Source organism: Eptesicus fuscus, chromosome 9 (assembly GCF_027574615.1).
Source record: "Eptesicus fuscus isolate TK198812 chromosome 9, DD_ASM_mEF_20220401, whole genome shotgun sequence".
Lineage (NCBI taxonomy): Eukaryota > Metazoa > Chordata > Mammalia > Chiroptera > Vespertilionidae > Eptesicus > Eptesicus fuscus.
In genome coordinates this window covers 32,757,536-32,776,426 of record NC_072481.1, presented here as the reverse complement: position 1 = coordinate 32,776,426, position 18,891 = coordinate 32,757,536, and the positions used below count along the sequence as shown (strand labels likewise).

Here is an 18,891-nt window from a genome sequence, read left to right as displayed (position 1 = left end):
TTTCAAAACTTTTTTTAAAACTTGAGAATATATCCCTTGTTTAGATTCTTAATAATGTGTAGGTCCTTGGACAGTGGTTGTATGTATAATTTTTAACTTGCAGATTACTAGTTTAAACATTTTGCCACCTTTGTTTTATCATGCAGGTTATACATCATGCTCCTCTACCCCTTAATACTTAAGTTTGTATTTCATTTCCTAAGAGCAAGGATATTCTCCTTAATGACTATAATGTAGTTACCAAATTTTAAGGAATTTAACATTGATGCAGTACTTTATATAATACTAGAGGCCTGATGCATGAAACTTGTGCAAGAGATGGCCTTCGCAGCCCGGCCGCCTCGGCCCTCACAGCCCTGGCTTCGTCTGGAAGGTCATCTGTTTGGTCGATTTGCATATTATGCTTTTATTATTATAGATAATCTACTGTATATATTTCCAGTGTTGATTATCCCAATAATGCCTTCTATAAAATACTTGTCCATTTAGCATAGGATCATTTTTCCACTCAATTGTCATCCTATATACTAAAAGGTTAATATGCAAATAGACCGTTCAGTGGAACGACCAGTCACTATGACGCACACTGACCACCAGAGGGAAGACACTCAATGCAGGGGCTGCCCCCTGGTGGTCAGTGCACCAGAAGCCGGGTTTACTGGCGAGTGCAGAGGTGATGGCGGGAGCCTCTCCTGCCTCTGCAGCAGCGCTAAGGATGTCTGTGGGGAGCGGGCCTAAGCTGTCAGTCAGACATCCCCCAAGGGCTCCTGTATTACAAGAGGGCGCATGCACCGGGCCTCTAGTATCTCTATAATCTGGAAGAGTTTTTTGTTTGTTTTTAATATATTTTTATTGATTTCAGAGAGGAAGGAAGAGGGAGAGGGAGATAGAAACATCCATGATGAGAGAGAATCATGGATTGGCTGCCTCCTGCAAGTCCCCCACTGGGGATCAAGCCCACAACCCAGGCATATGCCCTTGACCAGAATCGAACTTGGGACCTTTCAGTTTGCAGGCCGACACTGTCCACTTAGCCAAAGCAGCTAGGGCTGGAAGAGTTTCTTAGTCCTTCCTGTCCTTTGTGACATTGATGTTTTTGAAGAATACAGACAAGCTTTGTTTTGTTAGCATTTTTTTTCTTCTTTTAGATATATATTTTTATTGATTGGTTCCACTTTTGTATGCATTCACTGGTTGTTTCCTTTATGTGCCCTGACTGGGGATCGAACCCACACCGTGGCATATGAGGATGACACTGTAACCAACTGAGCTACCTGGCTGGGCCAATGGTTGGCATTTTTGAAGAATGTTCCTCATTTTGGCTTTAATGTTTCAAACACTTGAGGCCCCTAAAAGCCTATACTCGAACAGTGAAACCTATTGGTAACATCTTTGTGTTTTAGGTTGCTGGAGGAGCCAATGTGATTCAGATTTCAGAAGCGTTGAGCCAGTACAGGAACAGGTCATGTTTTATGAAGGAAGCCCTCTACAGACTTTTTACAGTGACCTTTTCAACGCAGGTAACCATGCCTGCTATTTTAAAAGTAAGTATATCTCAGAAAGGTAGTTTTTGTTTGTTTGAAAAATAGAGCCATTATTTGTCTGTCTGTCTCTCTATATCTATCTACATTTTTAGAGAGGAAGGGAGCGAGAGAGAAACATCAATCTGTTGCCTCGTGTACACACCTCGACCGGGAATTGAATCCCACCACCTTTTGATATACGGATGACACTCTAACCAACTGAACCACACTGGCCAGGGCATGTAGTTTTTATTATTACTTCTTACTTGATTCAGTTAAAGTTGTTCAGCCCTAACTGGTTTGGCTCAGTGGCTGGAGCGTCGACCTGCGGACTGAAGGGTCCCAGGTTCGATTTCAGTCAAGGGCATATACCTTGGTTGCAGGCACATAACCAGTAGGGAGTGTGCAGAAGGCAGCTGATCAATGTTTCTCTCTCATCGATGTTTCTAACTCTCTATCCCTCTCCCTTCCTCTCTGTAGAAAATCAATAAAATGTATTTTAAAAATAAAAATAAAAAATAAAGTTGTTCACTACACACACTGAATACAGTAACTTATAAGCCTCATTCTGTAGTGAATCAAAATGCCCTCATAGAGAAAGGAAAATAGTGTTAGGTTTAACTGCCAGATTATCTCTCATTTTGAGTATTTAATCATTGAATCATCCAGTTTTTTGAACTTAGTCTGAGAAAAGCATATAGGACTATTGCACTATTTTGCCTAAAACAGGACTTACTTATCTATAAACATGAATTCACTTTTCCCTAAACGTTGTGTTTTATTTTTCATTCATTTACTCTTTAAAATCTAACATCTGATTTTCTGAAAACAATAACAGTATCTCCAGTAAGAACAGAACAAAGTAACAATAATTGAAGGTGACCAAACCTCCCATTTAAAGTATTTTTTGAATGAAGTAAAATTACCAATATTGATAGGGCCAGACCTTGCTTTGGTTTATGGAAGGGTAAATTTATTTTAAATGTAATTGGGAGTATTAAGTGGTTTGGGAAAGAAAACTACAATTATTTAGAATTAAGTGAAATATGAAAATAAAGAGTCTTAAAGTCACTTTGTCTTTATTATTTGCAATTCTTTGCAGTTCCTTAAAATATGCCTATTTTGTATCGTGGGAGATTAGATTTAAGTCATACCTTAAAAGCAATACTATATAAAGGAAAAACTCTGGACTGTTATTTCCCATCTGAAATGAGATTGAATTAGATGTTCTGAAAGTCCTTTTCTAAGACTGTGATTTTTGAAAACCCTGTTTCTTTTGGTTTCTACATAACTTAAATTGCAGAAGATGATAATCCAATGAAATCCTAAGAGCAGTTTAGCAATATAGAGAAGTCATTTTCCATAGTAAAAGTAAGTCTATCCCAGGTCTATCCCTAGGCTCCATGAGTTCATGCAGCTGTCAAAGTGAGGGGCTCTGGTCTCTTAAAATCATGGTTCATGTGAGTATTAGCAGACCTATTGCTGAGGCGATGATTCTCCCAATTTAAAAAAAAATATTTTAGAGGAAAGGAGAGAGAGAAAGAAAAAAAGAACAAGAGAAACATCAATGTGAGAGAAACATGAATTGCTTGCCTCCCACACGTGCCCTGACCGGGGATTGAACCAGCAAACTGGGTATATGCCCAACCGGGATTGTACCCACCATCCTTTGGTGTGCGGGATATCGGCCAGGCCAGGGCTGATTGTCCATATTTGATAGACAAAACAGATCACATTGTCCCTGAATGTTAGAGGAGGTATGGTCTAAGTGTGGTACCACACTTTCACTTTACATTTGTTTTCCTAGGACTTCCACAGTCTGTCTTCTAGTTAGCATTTTAAATGTTAGGTTTTACCACTTTTCAAATTCTTTCAAATTCAAATTTCTTCCTCCTCTGTGGGTAGATTCCATCTCTTAGTCCACCTTGTGTTTTTCCCTATCACATTTCCCTTCCCCAGGAATTTCTTCTCCATTCCACCCCTACCTTCGTCTGCTTCTGTCCATATCCTATCTGAGACTTTTGCCTGAAGATGCTTTTGGAATTAAGCCCTTTGACTCCAAACCACAAATAATTGCTCCTTCCGTAACTACCCGAGGCAGCACTCTACTTTATTTATACCTCTTTTATATTGCTTTTCTTTGGTGGGGGGAGGGTAATGTTTTGACATCTTTCACAGTGTTATTTGTTTACGTATCTTCACTTCTCTCACAAGGCTTTATGCTAAGGATTAGGGTATAAGTGATTCATGTTTATGTCTCCTGTAGTGCTTATCACAATGCCTGCAATGGAGTGAGGCTATTTAAATGATTATGAAATCACAGATGAGGAAATGGTGGTCCGGAGAAGGGAAATGACTTGCCTAAAGCCACCCAGCTAGTTAATAACTGCATTGGGACTAGAAGGTGTTGCTAATGTTCTAGAAATAAATGTCGAGGAGAGAGAAAACCTGTTACTTTCCCAATGAGCAGATGTTTTTCTAACTAACATAAAAACAAGATAGTCTACAGAATGCTGATGTCGCCATAAGCCACTAAAAAGAGGTTCATCTTTAGCTCGTGGCTGTAGGAATGAGGAACCACCCATTGGATTTGCCAGTGCAGTTCACAGCCAGCGCCTGCACCCTCAACTTAACACGCCAGGGCCTGGCCAGGGGAATGCCTGTTCGTCTGTTGTCAGAGGTCACCTGTCTCCTTTTCAAGGCTTTGAAAAATTTCCCTCATTACCAGCAGGTAATTTAAACTGAATACTTGACTCTGCTTCTTACTTCAGGACAAATATATGAAAAATATGTATTGTGAGTTTTCATTCTATATGAGAGAGAGAGAGAGAGAGAATGAGCGAATAGATAAGGAATTCATGTTTGTTGTAGAAAAAAATAGGAAATATGGATAAGCAGTATGGTTTAAATTTTAAAAATTTCTTGGAAGCCAGTTATTCAGAAACATCTATTAATTACTTTTGGTGCATCCTTGTAGGCTTAACATTATTTGTGAAAATTGAATTGAATCAGAGATCTAAATATAAGCATTAACCTTTTGCACTCGGATGTCGAGTGTGACTCGACACGGTTAGCATTGGTAGCAGGAATCGAGAAAAAAGCAAGCGAGTGCAAAGGGTTAAAACCATAAAATTTCTAGAAGAAAACATAGGAGAAAATATTTGTGACTTTGGAGTGGTCAAAGTTTTCTTAGGATATGAAAAGCACACATCATAAAAGTAAAATAAATTAGAATCCAAAAAAGTTAAACATACACACACTGAAAAACATTAAAAAATGAAAAAGTAAGCCATGGACTGGGAAAAATGTTCATTATACAGGGTGGGGCAAAAGTAGGTTTATAGTTGTGAGTACATGAAACACAGAATTTAGTCTTTTTTTTAAGTATATTTTTTATTGTTGATAGTATTACAGGTATTTCCCATTCTCCCCTTTGCTCACCTCCTCCCTTACCCACTCCTCCAGGTCCTCACTGCCCTATTGCCTGTGTTATGGGCTATGCATATAAGTATGTAAGTGGTTTGGTTTATCTCTTGCACAGAGTTTATTCTTGTATTTTTATTTATTAATTTTCCATATGAACAACTAAACCTACTTTTGCCCCACCCTATATATATTTCAAAGGTCTTTTATCCAGAGTGTAAAGAACTCTTTTTAAAAATATAAATATTTTTATTGATTTCAGAGAGGAAGGAGAGGGAGAGACAAACGTCAATGATGAGAGAGAACCATTGATCGGCTGCCTCCTGCATGCCCCCCACTGGGGATCGAGCCTGCAACCCAGGCATGTGCCCTTGACCGGAATCAAACCTGGGATCCTTCAGTCTGCAGGCCGATGTTCTACCCACTGAGCCAAACCGGCTAGAGCTGGATATAAAGAGCTCTTAATTCAGTAACACAAAACAAACCAATTTTTAGAAAAGGCAAAAGATTTAAAAAGACATTTCACCAAAGATAGACAAATGAGCACATGAAAAGGTGCTTAGTATCTTTAGTCAGTAGAAATGCAGATGAAAACCACAATGAGTTGTTACTGCACAACCCCTAGATTGGTTGAAATTAAAAGACTGACAATACAAAGTGTTGACAAGGATGTGGGACATATGGAATCTCATATATTGATGTTAAGAATGTAAAATGATACAACTACCAGTTCCACAGTCTTTGAAAGTTAAGACATACACTTTCTGTACAACCCAGTCATCCTAGTCTTAGTAGAGAAATGAAAGTATATATCCATATAAACACTTATACACAACTGTTCATAATATCTTTATTTATAATCCAAAACTGAAAACTTCCCAAATGTCCAACAGCAGGTGAATAAACAAATTATGATATATATTCATATAAGGAAATACACATATTGGCAGTACAAAGGAATGAATACTGGTTGAAGTACATGGATGAATCTCAAAAACGTATGCTGAGCAAAATAAGCCAGACACAAAAGAGTAGATATTATATTATTTCATTTATGTGGAAACTTAGAACAGACTAAAGTGTGATGTCAATGTAATTTTCCAGGGCTGAGGTTTGCAAGGCCAGGATTGATTAGAAGGGGCAAAGGGCAACTCTTTGTGGGGATATAGTTTTTTTCCTTGATGATGATGGTGGTGTGGGATAGTGGTTACACAGCTGTATAAATTTGTCAAACTGATGAAATGTGTACTTAAAATGGAAATTGGTTTTTAAAAATACAAAAAAGGTGGTCTTTCTTCATTAAAATTTTTTCCCCATTTCTACTTACTCTTAAAAAATTGGAAGATCCTTCTCAATTCAGTCTTAATTTCTGCATGGCAGTTGTCATTTGGAGCTGAGTAACAACTGCCCTTAGAAGAGGGCATGAATCGCCCAGTTTGCCATAATTCCTACTACTCCCCTGTTGTTTCACACTCAACCTCCTTCACTTGTTTATGTTACTGCCTCGTTCCTGTTGGTATTTCAGGTTTCTGACCCTGCCTCGTATGCCGGGGTTCTTGTCCCAGCATTAAAAAGGGTTCAGCAATCTGGAGAAAGGCTGTGCGTAGATTAAATAAGAGTCCAGAGACGAAAGATAATTTTGAAAGGCATTGGGGGTCAGAGGAGCTTCAGCTAAAGGAGGTAAAGGTTCTCCTTGACTCAGGACCCACCCTTGCTTTTTATTAACACAATTTGTCCTAAGGCAAGGTGGAGATAATACACTTCAAAGGGTAGGGTTACAGAAGCATTGTCAGATTGGGGAATAGCCTACAGCTGTCCAGGTGTTTGGCCAACAGCAGTCAATAACATGTAGATTGAGATGCCCTGAGCTGTCTGGCAGCAAACAATCATCCTGTTCAGGTTTGGGGGAGATGCTTTTTAGCCGCTCCAACAGGTAATTACATATGTGACTCAGCCCTTGTTGAGCCCCCAAGTTTCATCAACTTTTTGATGAAACTTGTCATTATGACATGCTGGAATTGGCTTCTGGTACTCATACACTATATTTTTGTCATATTGGCCTCCTCGTGGCTTTTCAAAGAGACGTTATATTTCTCTATTTCTATAGCTTTCCCAGGAGGCCTTATTTCTTTTCTATCTCTAAAGGCCCAGTTCAACCCCTGCCAGTCTTATGTAGAAAGTAGAAGTTCTAGCATAGTTAGTTATGAGATATGGTGTAGACATTTTTCAATTAGTAGATGCACTGGGCTTCAGGTAATTGATTGGGACTGACATACATGCAACTACCCTCTTTACTCCTCCCCGCCAAGAAAAGGGGGGGCGTTGTTCTTTATGCAAAGGTGCATGTGATAGAGTTTATTGGTAAGATTAAATGAAGAACTTGGAGAGGGCCAGGTACACAGAAAGGCTCATTGGTAGCACCTTCCAAGTGCATAGAACCCTTACTTAGAATTGAGTACACATTTACTCAAAATTAATTTTCTTTATTCCCTTAAAGTTGCAAAAGAATTGTCTTCTCTCCTTAACCAATTCCAGGATTCTTGTGGATGTTCCATTTGACAGGCAAGTATAAATTTTGTTCATTTGATTTTTGGGTGTTGACCAGTGTTATTCTGAGCATTGTTGGCTTTTGGGTTATTAGCTTAGCAAGGAGGGTCTGATTAAGGCTGGGATTTGGTGTTTGGAGAGAATACTCTGTTGAGCCTCTTCCACAGAGGTGATTGGAAGTACATCTGCAAATGTTGTTGCCCTAAATGTGATTTCAGTTCAAGGCTTCAGAGTAGTAAAACCTGGGGCTCCAGAGAGTCAAACATACTTTAATTCAAGTTCTAGTCCTTTCATGATCTGTGCAAAGGTTTTCTCATTTGTAAAATATGACTTATGAGGATTAGATATGGTTAATGCTCGTAAAGTACTTAAAACAGTGCATAGCTTAAGAAGTACAGGTTGTCCTAAACATTAATCATTCTTTTCGTTATTATTTTATTGATAGTAATTTTTAAACATCCTCCTAGACTCCAGAGGGATTACTGTTGAGGCCTTTGTAATCTCTCAGATTCATGAGTTCAAAACATTTATGATAGTTGCTGCCAGCAGCATAGTTTCTCATGAACAGAGCCTGTGACTTATGGGTGCTGGTACAGGATAAGCCATTCACAAACCTAATTGAAAACGTGCACTTGAAATGGGAGTTGACTTTTAAAAATACAATAGGGGAAGTAGTCCTCCTCATGAAAAAGAAAAAAATCTGTTTCTACCTTCTTGAAAACTTGGAGGATCTTTCTCAACTCAGTCTACATTCCTAGATGATCAGAACTGAAGAACAACTGCCCTATAAAAGGGTGTGAATTCTCTCTAGCTAACTGATTTGTTTGCTGTGTCTACAGTTCAGATTACAAATTACTACCTCTCTTGGGACTTCTTTTCTTTTTCAGACTCATCATAGTAGAAACTGAATGCTAAAAAAGAAATCTTTCTCTTTTTTTCATATATGTTTTTTATTTCAGAGAGGAAGGGAGAGGGAGAGAGAGATAGGAACATAAATGATGAGAGAGAATCATTAATTGGCTGCCTCCTGCATACTCCCCAACTAGGGATCGAGCCCTCGACGTGGGCATGTGCCCTTGACCGGAATCAAACATGGGACCCTTTAGTCTGCAGGCTGATGCTCTATCCACTGAGCCAAACTGGCTAGGATACAATAAATCTTTCTTAAATCTGCCCATATTTCTTTGAATCCTGTGCATTTTGCTCACATTCTTATTTGCATGCTGTCTTCTGATCCCTTTTTGCCAAATGCTTTTGGTTTTCATAGCTGAGGCTGTAGAAGTTGAGACTGTTTTTAATTACAGGACTAGAGGCCTGGTGCATGAAAATGTATACACTCGGGGAGTCCCTTAGACTGGCCTGCACCCTCTTGCAGTCCGGGACCCCTCGGGGGGATGTCCACCTGCCAGCTTAGGCCCACTCCTGCAGCTGCGGTCAGACATCCTTAGTGCTGCGGAGCAGGTGGGAGAGGCTCCCACCACCGCCACTGTGATGGCAGCTAGCAGCCCGGCTTGTGGCTGAGCAGGGCTCCCCTGTGGGAGTGCACTGACCACCAGGGGGCAGCTCCTGCGTTGAGCGTCTGTGCCCTGGTGGTCAGTGCGCATCATAGCGACTGGTCGTTCTGCTGTTAGGGTCAATTTGCATATTACTATTTTATTATATAGGACTAGAGGCCCAATGCACGAAATTTCTGCAAGAGTAGGCCTCCCTTTCCCTGGCTGCTGGCACCGCCTTCTCTCTGGCACCTGGGACCCGGGCTTCCCTCGCAGCCCCAGCTTCATCCAGAAGGATGTCTGGTCTAATTAGCATATTACCCTTTTATTATTATAGACTAGTGACCTGGTGCATGAAATTCGTGCACCCTGGGGGGGGGTGTCCCTCAGCCCTGCCCCCCCCCATACCCTCTCCAATCTGGGACCCCTCGGGGGATGTCTGAGTGCTGGTTTGGGCCCGATCCCTGGGATCGAACCTAAACAAGCACTCGGACATCTCTCTTGCAATCCGGGACTGCTGGCTCCTAACCGCTCACCTGCCTGCCTGCCTGCCTGATTGCCCCCAGCTGCCCGCCCCCCCCCTTGCTGGCCTGCTCACCCCCAACTGCCCCCCACCCCCCCGCCTGCCTGCCCACCCTGCCAGGGCTCTGGGATCAATGGCAGAGCAGAGGCAGGTGTTTCCCACCCAGCCTGGGCTCTGCCATTAATCCCCACCCACAGGGAGGCTCTACCTGCCCCGCCCACCCTGCCAGGATTCTGATCAATGCTGCCCAGAGGGAGGCCCTCCCAGCCACAGCTTTGTCCTTAAGGTCTCCGGGTCTAATTAGCATATTACCCTTTTATTAGTATAGATTATAGGGGTAGGTTAAGTGATTTCTTTCCTCATATACAGTTTTATAAGCTTTATTGTGAGAAAATTACTGCTTTTCAGAGTTGATGCTGCCAAATTTGTTATGAGATGGCTCTGTAAGCATGAAAACCCCAAGATGCAAACAATGGCAGTGAGCATCACCTCTATTCTAGCCTTGCAGGTATGCGATTGCTAAAGGCAAGATCTCTTTCCCCTTAGTCCTGATGGAGCTGTGATGGAGATCTGACATTTCACTTTCAGCTTTTTGTTTGCTTACAGCTCTCAAGTGAGCAAACTGCACAACTTAAAGAAGAGCTCCTCAGGGCGGTTAAGGTAGGTTTTGTCACTTTTACAACTTTATAAAATCACATCATCTCTAAGGCCTAAAAAAGGAAAAATCTGTAAGACCTGCTCCTCAGAAGAAATTACTCTCTACTATAATAGCTATTTCTTATGGTATTTACCTTCACATCTCTGGATAAAAATGCTTATTTAGTAACTGCAATTTAAAATTTTTTTTGTACATTCTTGACTTAATCAGTTTTAGATACTATCTAGTGATTCTACTGCTATGGTAAATAAGAACTTAGCTTTCTTGCATATATTTCTACAAATTACCTCCTCCCTCAACCCTACAAACTTATATGACAATTTTAATAAATCAGTAATTAAGAGTTTACATTATGATTATGCTAGCATTATTCACACAAAAATATACATTGTTTTATTTTGCACTTATTTTAAGATGAGGCTTGAGCCTTTTTTTTTTTTTAATTTAAGAATTTTGTATCCTGAGAACTGTCTATTCATGGCCTTATGTTCTGGGTTATTATTTTTTTTTTCAAATATATAGATTTTTTTAAAAAAATTTCTCTTTATTGTTGAAAGTATTTTTCCCCCCATTGGCCCTCTCCTCCCTCCCCCCGTCCCCTCCCCAGGCCTTCACCTTATTGTCTGTGTCTATGGGTAATGCATATATACATACATGTTCTTTGATTAATCTTTCGCCATCCCTCCCCCCCCCCCCCGCCCCCACTTCTTTCTGAGAATCGTCCGCCTGTTGCATGCTTCCATGTCTCTGGATCTATTTTGTTTGTCAGTTTATTTTGTTCATTAGATTACACATATAAGTGAGATCATGTGATATTTGTCTTTCTCTGACTGGCTTATTTCGCTTAGCATAATATTCTCCAGGTTCCTCCATGTTGTCTCAAAGGCCAGTATCTTTTTTTCTTCAAGATGTGTTACATTAAGATGTATTTTATGATCATGAGACTATTTTTGAAAAGAGGGAAAAATTGATAGCATAGGCAAGACAAAGGAAATAATTTTGGTGTCAAATCTTTGTGTGTGTATGGAATAGGAACTGTATATAGAGCAGAAGTAAACATCTTGGCTTTAGATCGGAGCAGAAAGGATGGCAGATTACATTGATGCAAGTACAAGTAGGTTGGTAGGTGTTTTTAGGAAGAATAGCTATAGTTCTCAGTGAAAAATTAGATGAAGTGATCAAGTGAGAAAAGTAAAAAGATAGTGATTAAAGTTTGAGGAGAGAGAATTATGAAATAGTAGTCTTTAGAGCAAACTCATTGAGAAATTAGTAGGATCACCAGGGACAATTAAATACCCTATTGAAATTTTTTGTGAGGTAATGAAAATGAGGCTCAAGCACATCTTTTCCAATATTCAGATGTTTGGGGATGGGGCATGAAGTAGGATTTAACTAAGGTAGGAGTTTTGCCAAGATGATGTGATGGAGGAACATTGAAGTTGCTGGAAATGATAACAGGAATAGAGGTAGAGATGGAGAAATAAAGCTATTGGTATTGATAGGGAGCAAGTACGGAAAGTGACACCGAGGGAAGAATGGCACTGTAGTTCTTGGAGAGATAGTTTTAGGTTGTTCAGGCTTTGGATGAGAACAAACCAGATTTTCAGCCACGAGCCAGAAGAGCTTAAATAAGTCATTTATCTTTGTGCTTCAGATTCTTCATCTGAAAGCTGGCTTCATCTGAAAAACAGGCATCTGTCATAGGAGTAATACTGTGTTTCAGTTAGTTTGAGTATCATCAAGGGAAAATACGTAAAACATCTAACCTTGGGCTTGGCCACAGTTGTTACTTTCAGGGTCAGCCTCACGTCCCGGGCTCCCTCCCTTGTCTTGCTGCCCTTCACGCTATTGTCTGTCTAGGTGATTGCTTCCAGTGTTGTGTGTCATGCTTATATTATCTTGGCTCTCACAGCTTTATTTTTTCAATGAACTCTCTTGATACTGTATATTCTATCCTAGTTGGGTAAAATATTTGAGATCACCTCATTCCTTCTGAAAACAGATATTTTGATTTGTTTAGTGCTGTTATGTTTTATGTATCTTTTCATTTACTGGTTGTTACTTGAAAATGGCTGTCTTTTTCCTCTCATGTGATATTCTTTTTTTTTATTTTTTTTAATATATTTTACTGATTTTTCACAGAGAGGAAGAGAGAGGGACAGAGAGTTAGAAACATCGATGAGAGAGAAACATCGATCAGCTGCCTCTTGCACACCTCCTACGGGGGATGTGCCCGCAACCAAGATACATGCCCTTGACCAGAATCGAATCTGGGACCCTTGAGTCCGCAGGCCGACGCTCTATCCACTGAATCCACTGAGCCAAACCGGTTTCGGCATCACATGATATTCTAATATGCTTGGAAGAAAGCATAAATACCAGCTTAACTATGTCCAGAAACATTCTGAACCGAAACGGTATGTTGGAATATCTGTTAGTGAGAGCCAGTGGTTTCTTCCAAACTACTAGGGACAATAATGGTTATGTTAGTGCTACCCTCTAGCCATACTGACTGTTCAGTGACCTGGAACAGCACCCTTTTTCTTTGCTGGCATATTCTCTCACCCCACCTCTTCTCTGTGTCCCCTTTCCTTTCCTGGTTGGCATCCTCTTTTTCTTCTGTCTCAGTTGACATATTACCGTGGTATTGAAACGTGGGGTTCAGGGTGCAGATTCTTTTGTGGGTCCTTGTCCTCATGAAGTTTGAAGAATAAACTCGGACTAAGATTTTTTAATAAAAATGCAGATGTTAATTGGAAGCATATACAAACTCTATGTGGACAGGGGGGAATCCCCAAAGGGGAAAAGCCGGATTTCTCTCTCTCTCTCTAATGGGGAAAAATCCAAAATCTAAAATCTGCCGAATCTCTTTGTTCCTGGGTTTACAAAGGCAGCAGTTCTTTGTCTGGCCCTGGCCCTTTCTAATTGGATCTTTCCTCAACTTAGGACCCCCTTGCTTTCCTCATTGGTCATTCTGCTACGTAGTATTCGTTTCCAAGCTCAAAGCCCACATGGTGCCCTTCACATATATCTCTTATCTGTTCAGGTTGGAGTTGATTTTGATCTCCCTTATGGCTCTCAGTTGTCTTGGCTGGAGATGTTTTATTACCCCTTGTGGCTCTCCCAGTGGCTCAGGTCAGGGCTGCTTTTTAAAATTTATTTTGTGTTTGACATTTATGTTTATTAATTGTAAAGAGAAAAGGATTCAAATCATAGTTGTTCTTAGTCTGAATTAGTCCTCTAATTCCTTAGGCTTTTTTTTTTTTTTTTTAATTTATTGTCTAAAGTTTTACATATGTCTCCTTTTTAGGTCAGGGCTGCTTTTGATCTACCATAAGATTGCTTTAATTGCTCAGGCCAAAGATACTTCTCTCCTTCCTGGAACCCCCCACTGCCTTCCTGTCTGCCTAATTAAGCTAGCTAGCTAACCCTTCTCAGTATGGAGGCTCCTCTGTCCCACATTTTCAAAGTAAATTCTTTTTTTAAAAAATAATTATTATTTTATTGATTTCAGAGAGGAAGGGAGAGGGAGAGAGACAGAAACATCAATGATGAGAGAGAATCATTGATCAGCTGCCTCCTGCATGTCCCCTACTGGGGATCGAGCCCGCAACTTGGGCATGTGCCCTTGACCAGAACTGAACCTGGGACTCTTCGGTCCGCAGGCTGATGCTCTATCCAGTGAGCCAAACCGGCTAGGGCTCTAAGTAAATTCTTTAATGTATTTCCTTCAGTGCATTTACCAAAATTTAAATTTACGTAATTTAGAAAAACCGTTTTTTGATTTGTCTCTTATCTGAATAAATGTCTCACTTCCAGAAGGTGGTGACTGAACATTCTCAATAAATGAATAATGGAAAGCTGATATATATACTTGACTATAGGTTTATTAACAAGCACCAAGAACTAGATTAAAGTGCTCATTAAACTTCAGTGTTTTTTTTTTTTCATTTAATCCTCATAAAAACCCTAGGAGATAAGGTATAATTCATTTTATAGGAAAAAATGGATCAGAAAGCTTTTAAGTAGTAGAACTTTTGTTAGAACCCAGGTTTGATTCTACAGCTTTTCTTCTAATGGAATTGAGTTAGTCATTAGGGCTTCTAACTCCCTGTCTCTTTGTAGGAACTTCTAGCAATAGTAAAACAAAAGACTACTGAGAAGTTGGATGATGTCACCCTCTTGTTTGCTTTGAAAGCACTTTGGAATCTTACAGATGAGTCTCCAGTTGCCTGCAAGCACTTTATGGAAAATCAAGGATTGGCAATCTTCATTCAAGTTTTGGAGGTGGTAATTCAAGATTGAATTTATATGTCAAGTTCTTTTTTTCATGGTAAAGTAACCTATATATTCTTTTGACAGGCTTTTTCAGGATCAGCAATACAAAGCAAAGTACTTGGACTTCTGGTAAGGTTTTGTTTTGAGTTAATTCTAATTACTTAAGAAATCAGAAAACTGCTCTAGCTGCTTTGGTTCAGTGGATAGAGAGTCAGCCTGTGGACTGAAGGGTCCCAGGTTCGATTCCAGTCAAGGGCATGTACCTTGGTTGTGGGCACATCCTTAGTAGGGGGTGTGCAGGAGGCAGCTGATCGATGTTTTCTCTCTCATCGTTGTTTCTAACTTTTTATCCCTCTTCCTTCCTGTCTGTAAAAATCAATAAATTTAAAAAAAAAGAAAGAAATCAGAAAACTAACATTTATGTCGTACCTACTATATGCTAGGCACTTTTGTAAGCATTGACACGCATTAACTTGTTTAATCTTCACATTATTCCTGTAAATTAAATACCATTATATATCAGTCATCTACAGCTTAAAACAACAGCCATTTTTTTTTAATATATTTTATTGATTTTGTACAGAGAGGAAGAGAGAGGGATAGAGAGTTAGAAACATCGATGAGAGAGAAACATCGATCAGCTGCCTCTTGCACACCCCCTACTGGGGATGTGCCTGCAACCAAGGTACATGCCCTTGACCGGAAATGAACCTGGGACCCTTGAGTCCGCAGGCCGACGCTCTATCCACTGAGCCAAACCGGTTTCGGCAACAGCCATTTTATTTACTTATGAATCTGTGGGTCAACAGTTTGAACTCAGTTCCGCTGCATTGTTGTGCGGTCTCGTGGGGGTGGTTACTCACGTAGCTGCCGTCATCTGTTGGCGCAGAGAGGGCTAGATGTGAATGCTGCCCAACTGGCACTTGGATGGCAGCCTTGTAAGACCTCAGCGTGGAGGACCCCGCCAAGCCATGGCTGGGCTCACGACCCACAGAAAACTGAGAGAGGAAAATGAGTTTGTGGTAGTATGTTACACAGCATAGAAAATGAATGCAATATATAAAATAAAGAACTACCTGCCTTTTATTATTACTGATGAACTTCAAGCTAATATAACATACAATAGACCCCTGGGAATGTTTAGTATTTGAGTCAGGCCTGGATTTATATTCTAGTTCAACCAGGTATTAGTGTTAACCTGCCAAGTTAGTCTTACTGAATGTCAGATTTCTTCATTATGATAAGGTAGATAAAAAGACATTTTTGTTTATGTAGTACAGTGCCTGGCACATAGTAAGTGCTTACTCACTTGTTATTGCTGATCATCCTCATCAGGGGGTGGGATTGTGGGTATTAGGCTAAGTTGGGAGGGAGCAGGATGGGACTAAGTGTTATCAATGTATTGGAGCTGAGCACTGGGAGAGGGAGCGTAGCCAGCTCCTGATGCTCCCCTCCGTTCCCGGCTCTGATATTGTCTGCTCCGTGTGACCTGTAGAACAATGTAGCTGAAGTCAGAGAACTCTCCTCCAAGCTGGTGACCAAAGATGTGGTGAAGCATGTCAGCGTCTTGCTCCATAGCACATCAATGGAAGTCAGCTATTTTGCTGCAGGCGTCATAGCCCACCTGACCTCTGACCAACAGCCCTGGATGTCCTGTGACCTGCAGAGGAGTCCTCTTCTCCAGGATCTGGTACGAGAGCCATTCCTCTACAAAACCCTGCACAAGCTTTTCTTGCAGAAAGTCTGTTTTTCTAGAATCAAGAGTTTCAGAAACATGTATTCATTGTAGAAAGTGGGAAACACAGAAAAGTATAAAGAAAATATAAATCACGCATACCCTACCCTACAAAGCTAACCTCTATTAACATTTTGTTGCATTTTTTCTCTTATAAAAAAGTTACACATGCAAGCATTGTATATAGCTTATTCCACTTCTCTTTCCCACATTCAGCTCTTTTTAAAGCTATTTCTTTTGGTATTTACCTCCATATCTCTAAATGATATATTCCTCCTTCTTGACTTTGCAAATTCAGGCATTCTCTATCAGTTCATTTTCCCACTCTATAAAATGAAGATTTCTCACTGTCCCTATGCACATCCTTCCTTATACTCCCAAGTACAAATCTCCTTTTGTACATTCAAACATGTTCCATCCACTTCATCTTCTCAGACACTTCTTTCCCCGGTGTCTGTCATCTGCTGTTGTTTTTTTTTTAATCTGCTATACTATTATCAACCAGGATATTCCTTTACTATCCTTCTAGAAATTCTTCTGTTTCTCTAGTATTGGATTTCCTGTTTCCTGGATTGCATGCCTGCCTGTATTTTGGTGTACTCCCTCATTCTGTTGGACCATATCCTCCAGTAGCTTCTTAAGAGATGCATGAAATAGAAAATTTGAGACCTTACTCTGAGTATAGAATTTTAGTTTTGAAATAGTTTCTCTTTGGAATTTTTAAGTCATTGACCGTTTGTCTTTAACTATGAAAGCTTTAAGATTTTTGTTCTCAGTGTTTGGAAATCACAGAGATGTTCCCTTGGTGTGGGTATATTTTCATCTGTTACGTTTGGCTAGTTAGGGGTCCTGAAGCTCATTTCCTTCAGTTCTGGGAAATTTCCTTTCTCCCCCCATCCCTCTCTCCTTCAGTTCTAGGTAATTTCTTCCTCCCTTCTTTCCTTCCTACAATTCCTCTCTCCCACTCCCCACCCCGCACCCCACCCTTTTTTTTTTTTTTTTTACAGAGAGGAAGGGAGAGGGATAGAGAGTTAGAAACATCGATTAGAGAGAAACATCCATCAGCTGCCTCTGCACACACTTCCTACTGGGAATGTGCCCGCAGCCTAGGTACATGCCCTTGACCGAAATCGAACCTGTGATCTTTCAGTCTGCTGGCTGATGCTCTATCCACTGAGCCAAACCAGTTAGGGCTCTCCCACTCCTTTTTTTGAGGGGGGAGAGGGAGAGTTGGTCCTACCAGATTCATCTTATCTCACTATTTGTAATTAAAAAAATCTTTTTCAACTTCTATTGGATTTTGCATTTTTGCTATTATATTTTAAATTTCCAAGAACCCCTATTATCTCTTTAAAGGTATTAATGATAGTTTAGTGGTTTTGTTTTAAGATTTTATCTTCCTGCAAGGTCTCTGTTTCCTTCAAGTTGGTCTTTTTCCCTATTTCTGTTCCTTGTTGTTACAGATTTTCTTAGTGTATGATGAGCCTCAACTGTCCATTCATACCTAAGAGTGGAGCTGTTCAGGAAGCTGTGTGCTGATGGATGGAACTTTTCAGCTGTGGGCTATATAGAGTGATCTGGATTAATTGTGCCTCAATGTCAGTGTCATTAGATCTTTTGTCCTGAACTGGTTGGGATTTATCTGAAGAAGAATCTTCTGTTCTCCTGATTGAAAACTATAAGCTTGAGTGCCAATAGTCTGAAAACCCACTAGAGGAAGAGAGTTGAGGGCAGGGAGCTTCAGTATTTTATATTTAGACTAGGGACCCAGTGCACGAACTCGTGCACTTTGAAAGGAACTGTGGGCTGCGAGGCTGCCGTGGGCACAGGGGCGGGTCTCAGCCCATCCTCTGCGCCCCCACCTGGCCCCTCCCACTGCAGCACCCGGTCCCCGTCTGCCGGGGCAGCCCTACTCCCACTACCGCTGCTCCCACACGCTGATGGAGTGATTGGGGCTGGTGCCAGCAGCGGGTGCAAGTGGGGCCGGCGCCATCAGTGGATGCAAGCGGCAGCTGCCGGCCTTGATCGCCCTTTAGTAGCAGGGGGAGGTAAAGAAGCCCTGAGGGGTGACCGGGGCCGGCAGCCGCTGCTCGCACCAGCTGACAGCGCCAAGCGATTGGGGCCAGCACTGGGCGCTGGCAGCAGGTGCAAGCGGCGGCTCTGGCACCAGCACTGGGTGCAAGCAGGGCCGGCGCCAGCAGCAGGTGTGGGTGCCAGGTGGAACTGCGGCACATGGGAGCAAAGAATTTTCAGTAACCACCACCAGAGGCTCGCCCTGATGACAGCGACTGGCGCCGCACCTTGGTCTGGCGCCCCGCTTACCTGATCCATCCTCCTTCGGCTGTTGCTCGCTATGTTCCGTGCGCACCCCTTGGTGGTCAGAGTACATCATAGCCACCGGTTCGGTTGTTCCACCTTTTGGTCTATTTGCATATTAAGCTTTTATTATATAGGATTATCATGTTAGCATGGTAATGCCACTCCTAAATGTTCATGGGTTGCCCAGTACAGGAGGATGAAAGAGGAGATCTGTGAGTCTTGATTCTTTGGTACTTTTCAACCAATCCTCTTATTTTTTTTTTTTTTATCATGTTTATGGATCCTAACTATGACTTTATTTGATTTTTTTTTTTTAAATATGTATTTTATTGATTTTTTACAGAGAGGAAGGGAGAGGGATAGAGAGCCAGAAACATCGATGAGAGAGAAAC

The 18,891-nt window shown here is 41.0% G+C and overlaps 1 protein-coding gene across 2 annotated transcripts in view; it reads left to right on the top strand.

Moving 5' to 3' along the window:
- ZYG11A (zyg-11 family member A, cell cycle regulator) overlaps window positions 1–18,891 on the top strand; it is a 34,831-nt gene that overhangs the window by 10,402 nt on the left and 5,538 nt on the right. For both annotated transcript variants that reach the window (XM_054721351.1, XM_054721350.1), the window contains 8 exons: window positions 1,404–1,544; window positions 4,078–4,254; window positions 7,444–7,508; window positions 9,918–10,017; window positions 10,116–10,169; window positions 14,293–14,454; window positions 14,530–14,574; window positions 15,941–16,135. In XM_054721351.1, the coding sequence (XP_054577326.1) occupies window positions 1,404–1,544; window positions 4,078–4,254; window positions 7,444–7,508; window positions 9,918–10,017; window positions 10,116–10,169; window positions 14,293–14,454; window positions 14,530–14,574; window positions 15,941–16,135 (939 nt within the window). The remainder of the gene's footprint in view (window positions 1–1,403; window positions 1,545–4,077; window positions 4,255–7,443; window positions 7,509–9,917; window positions 10,018–10,115; window positions 10,170–14,292; window positions 14,455–14,529; window positions 14,575–15,940; window positions 16,136–18,891) is intronic.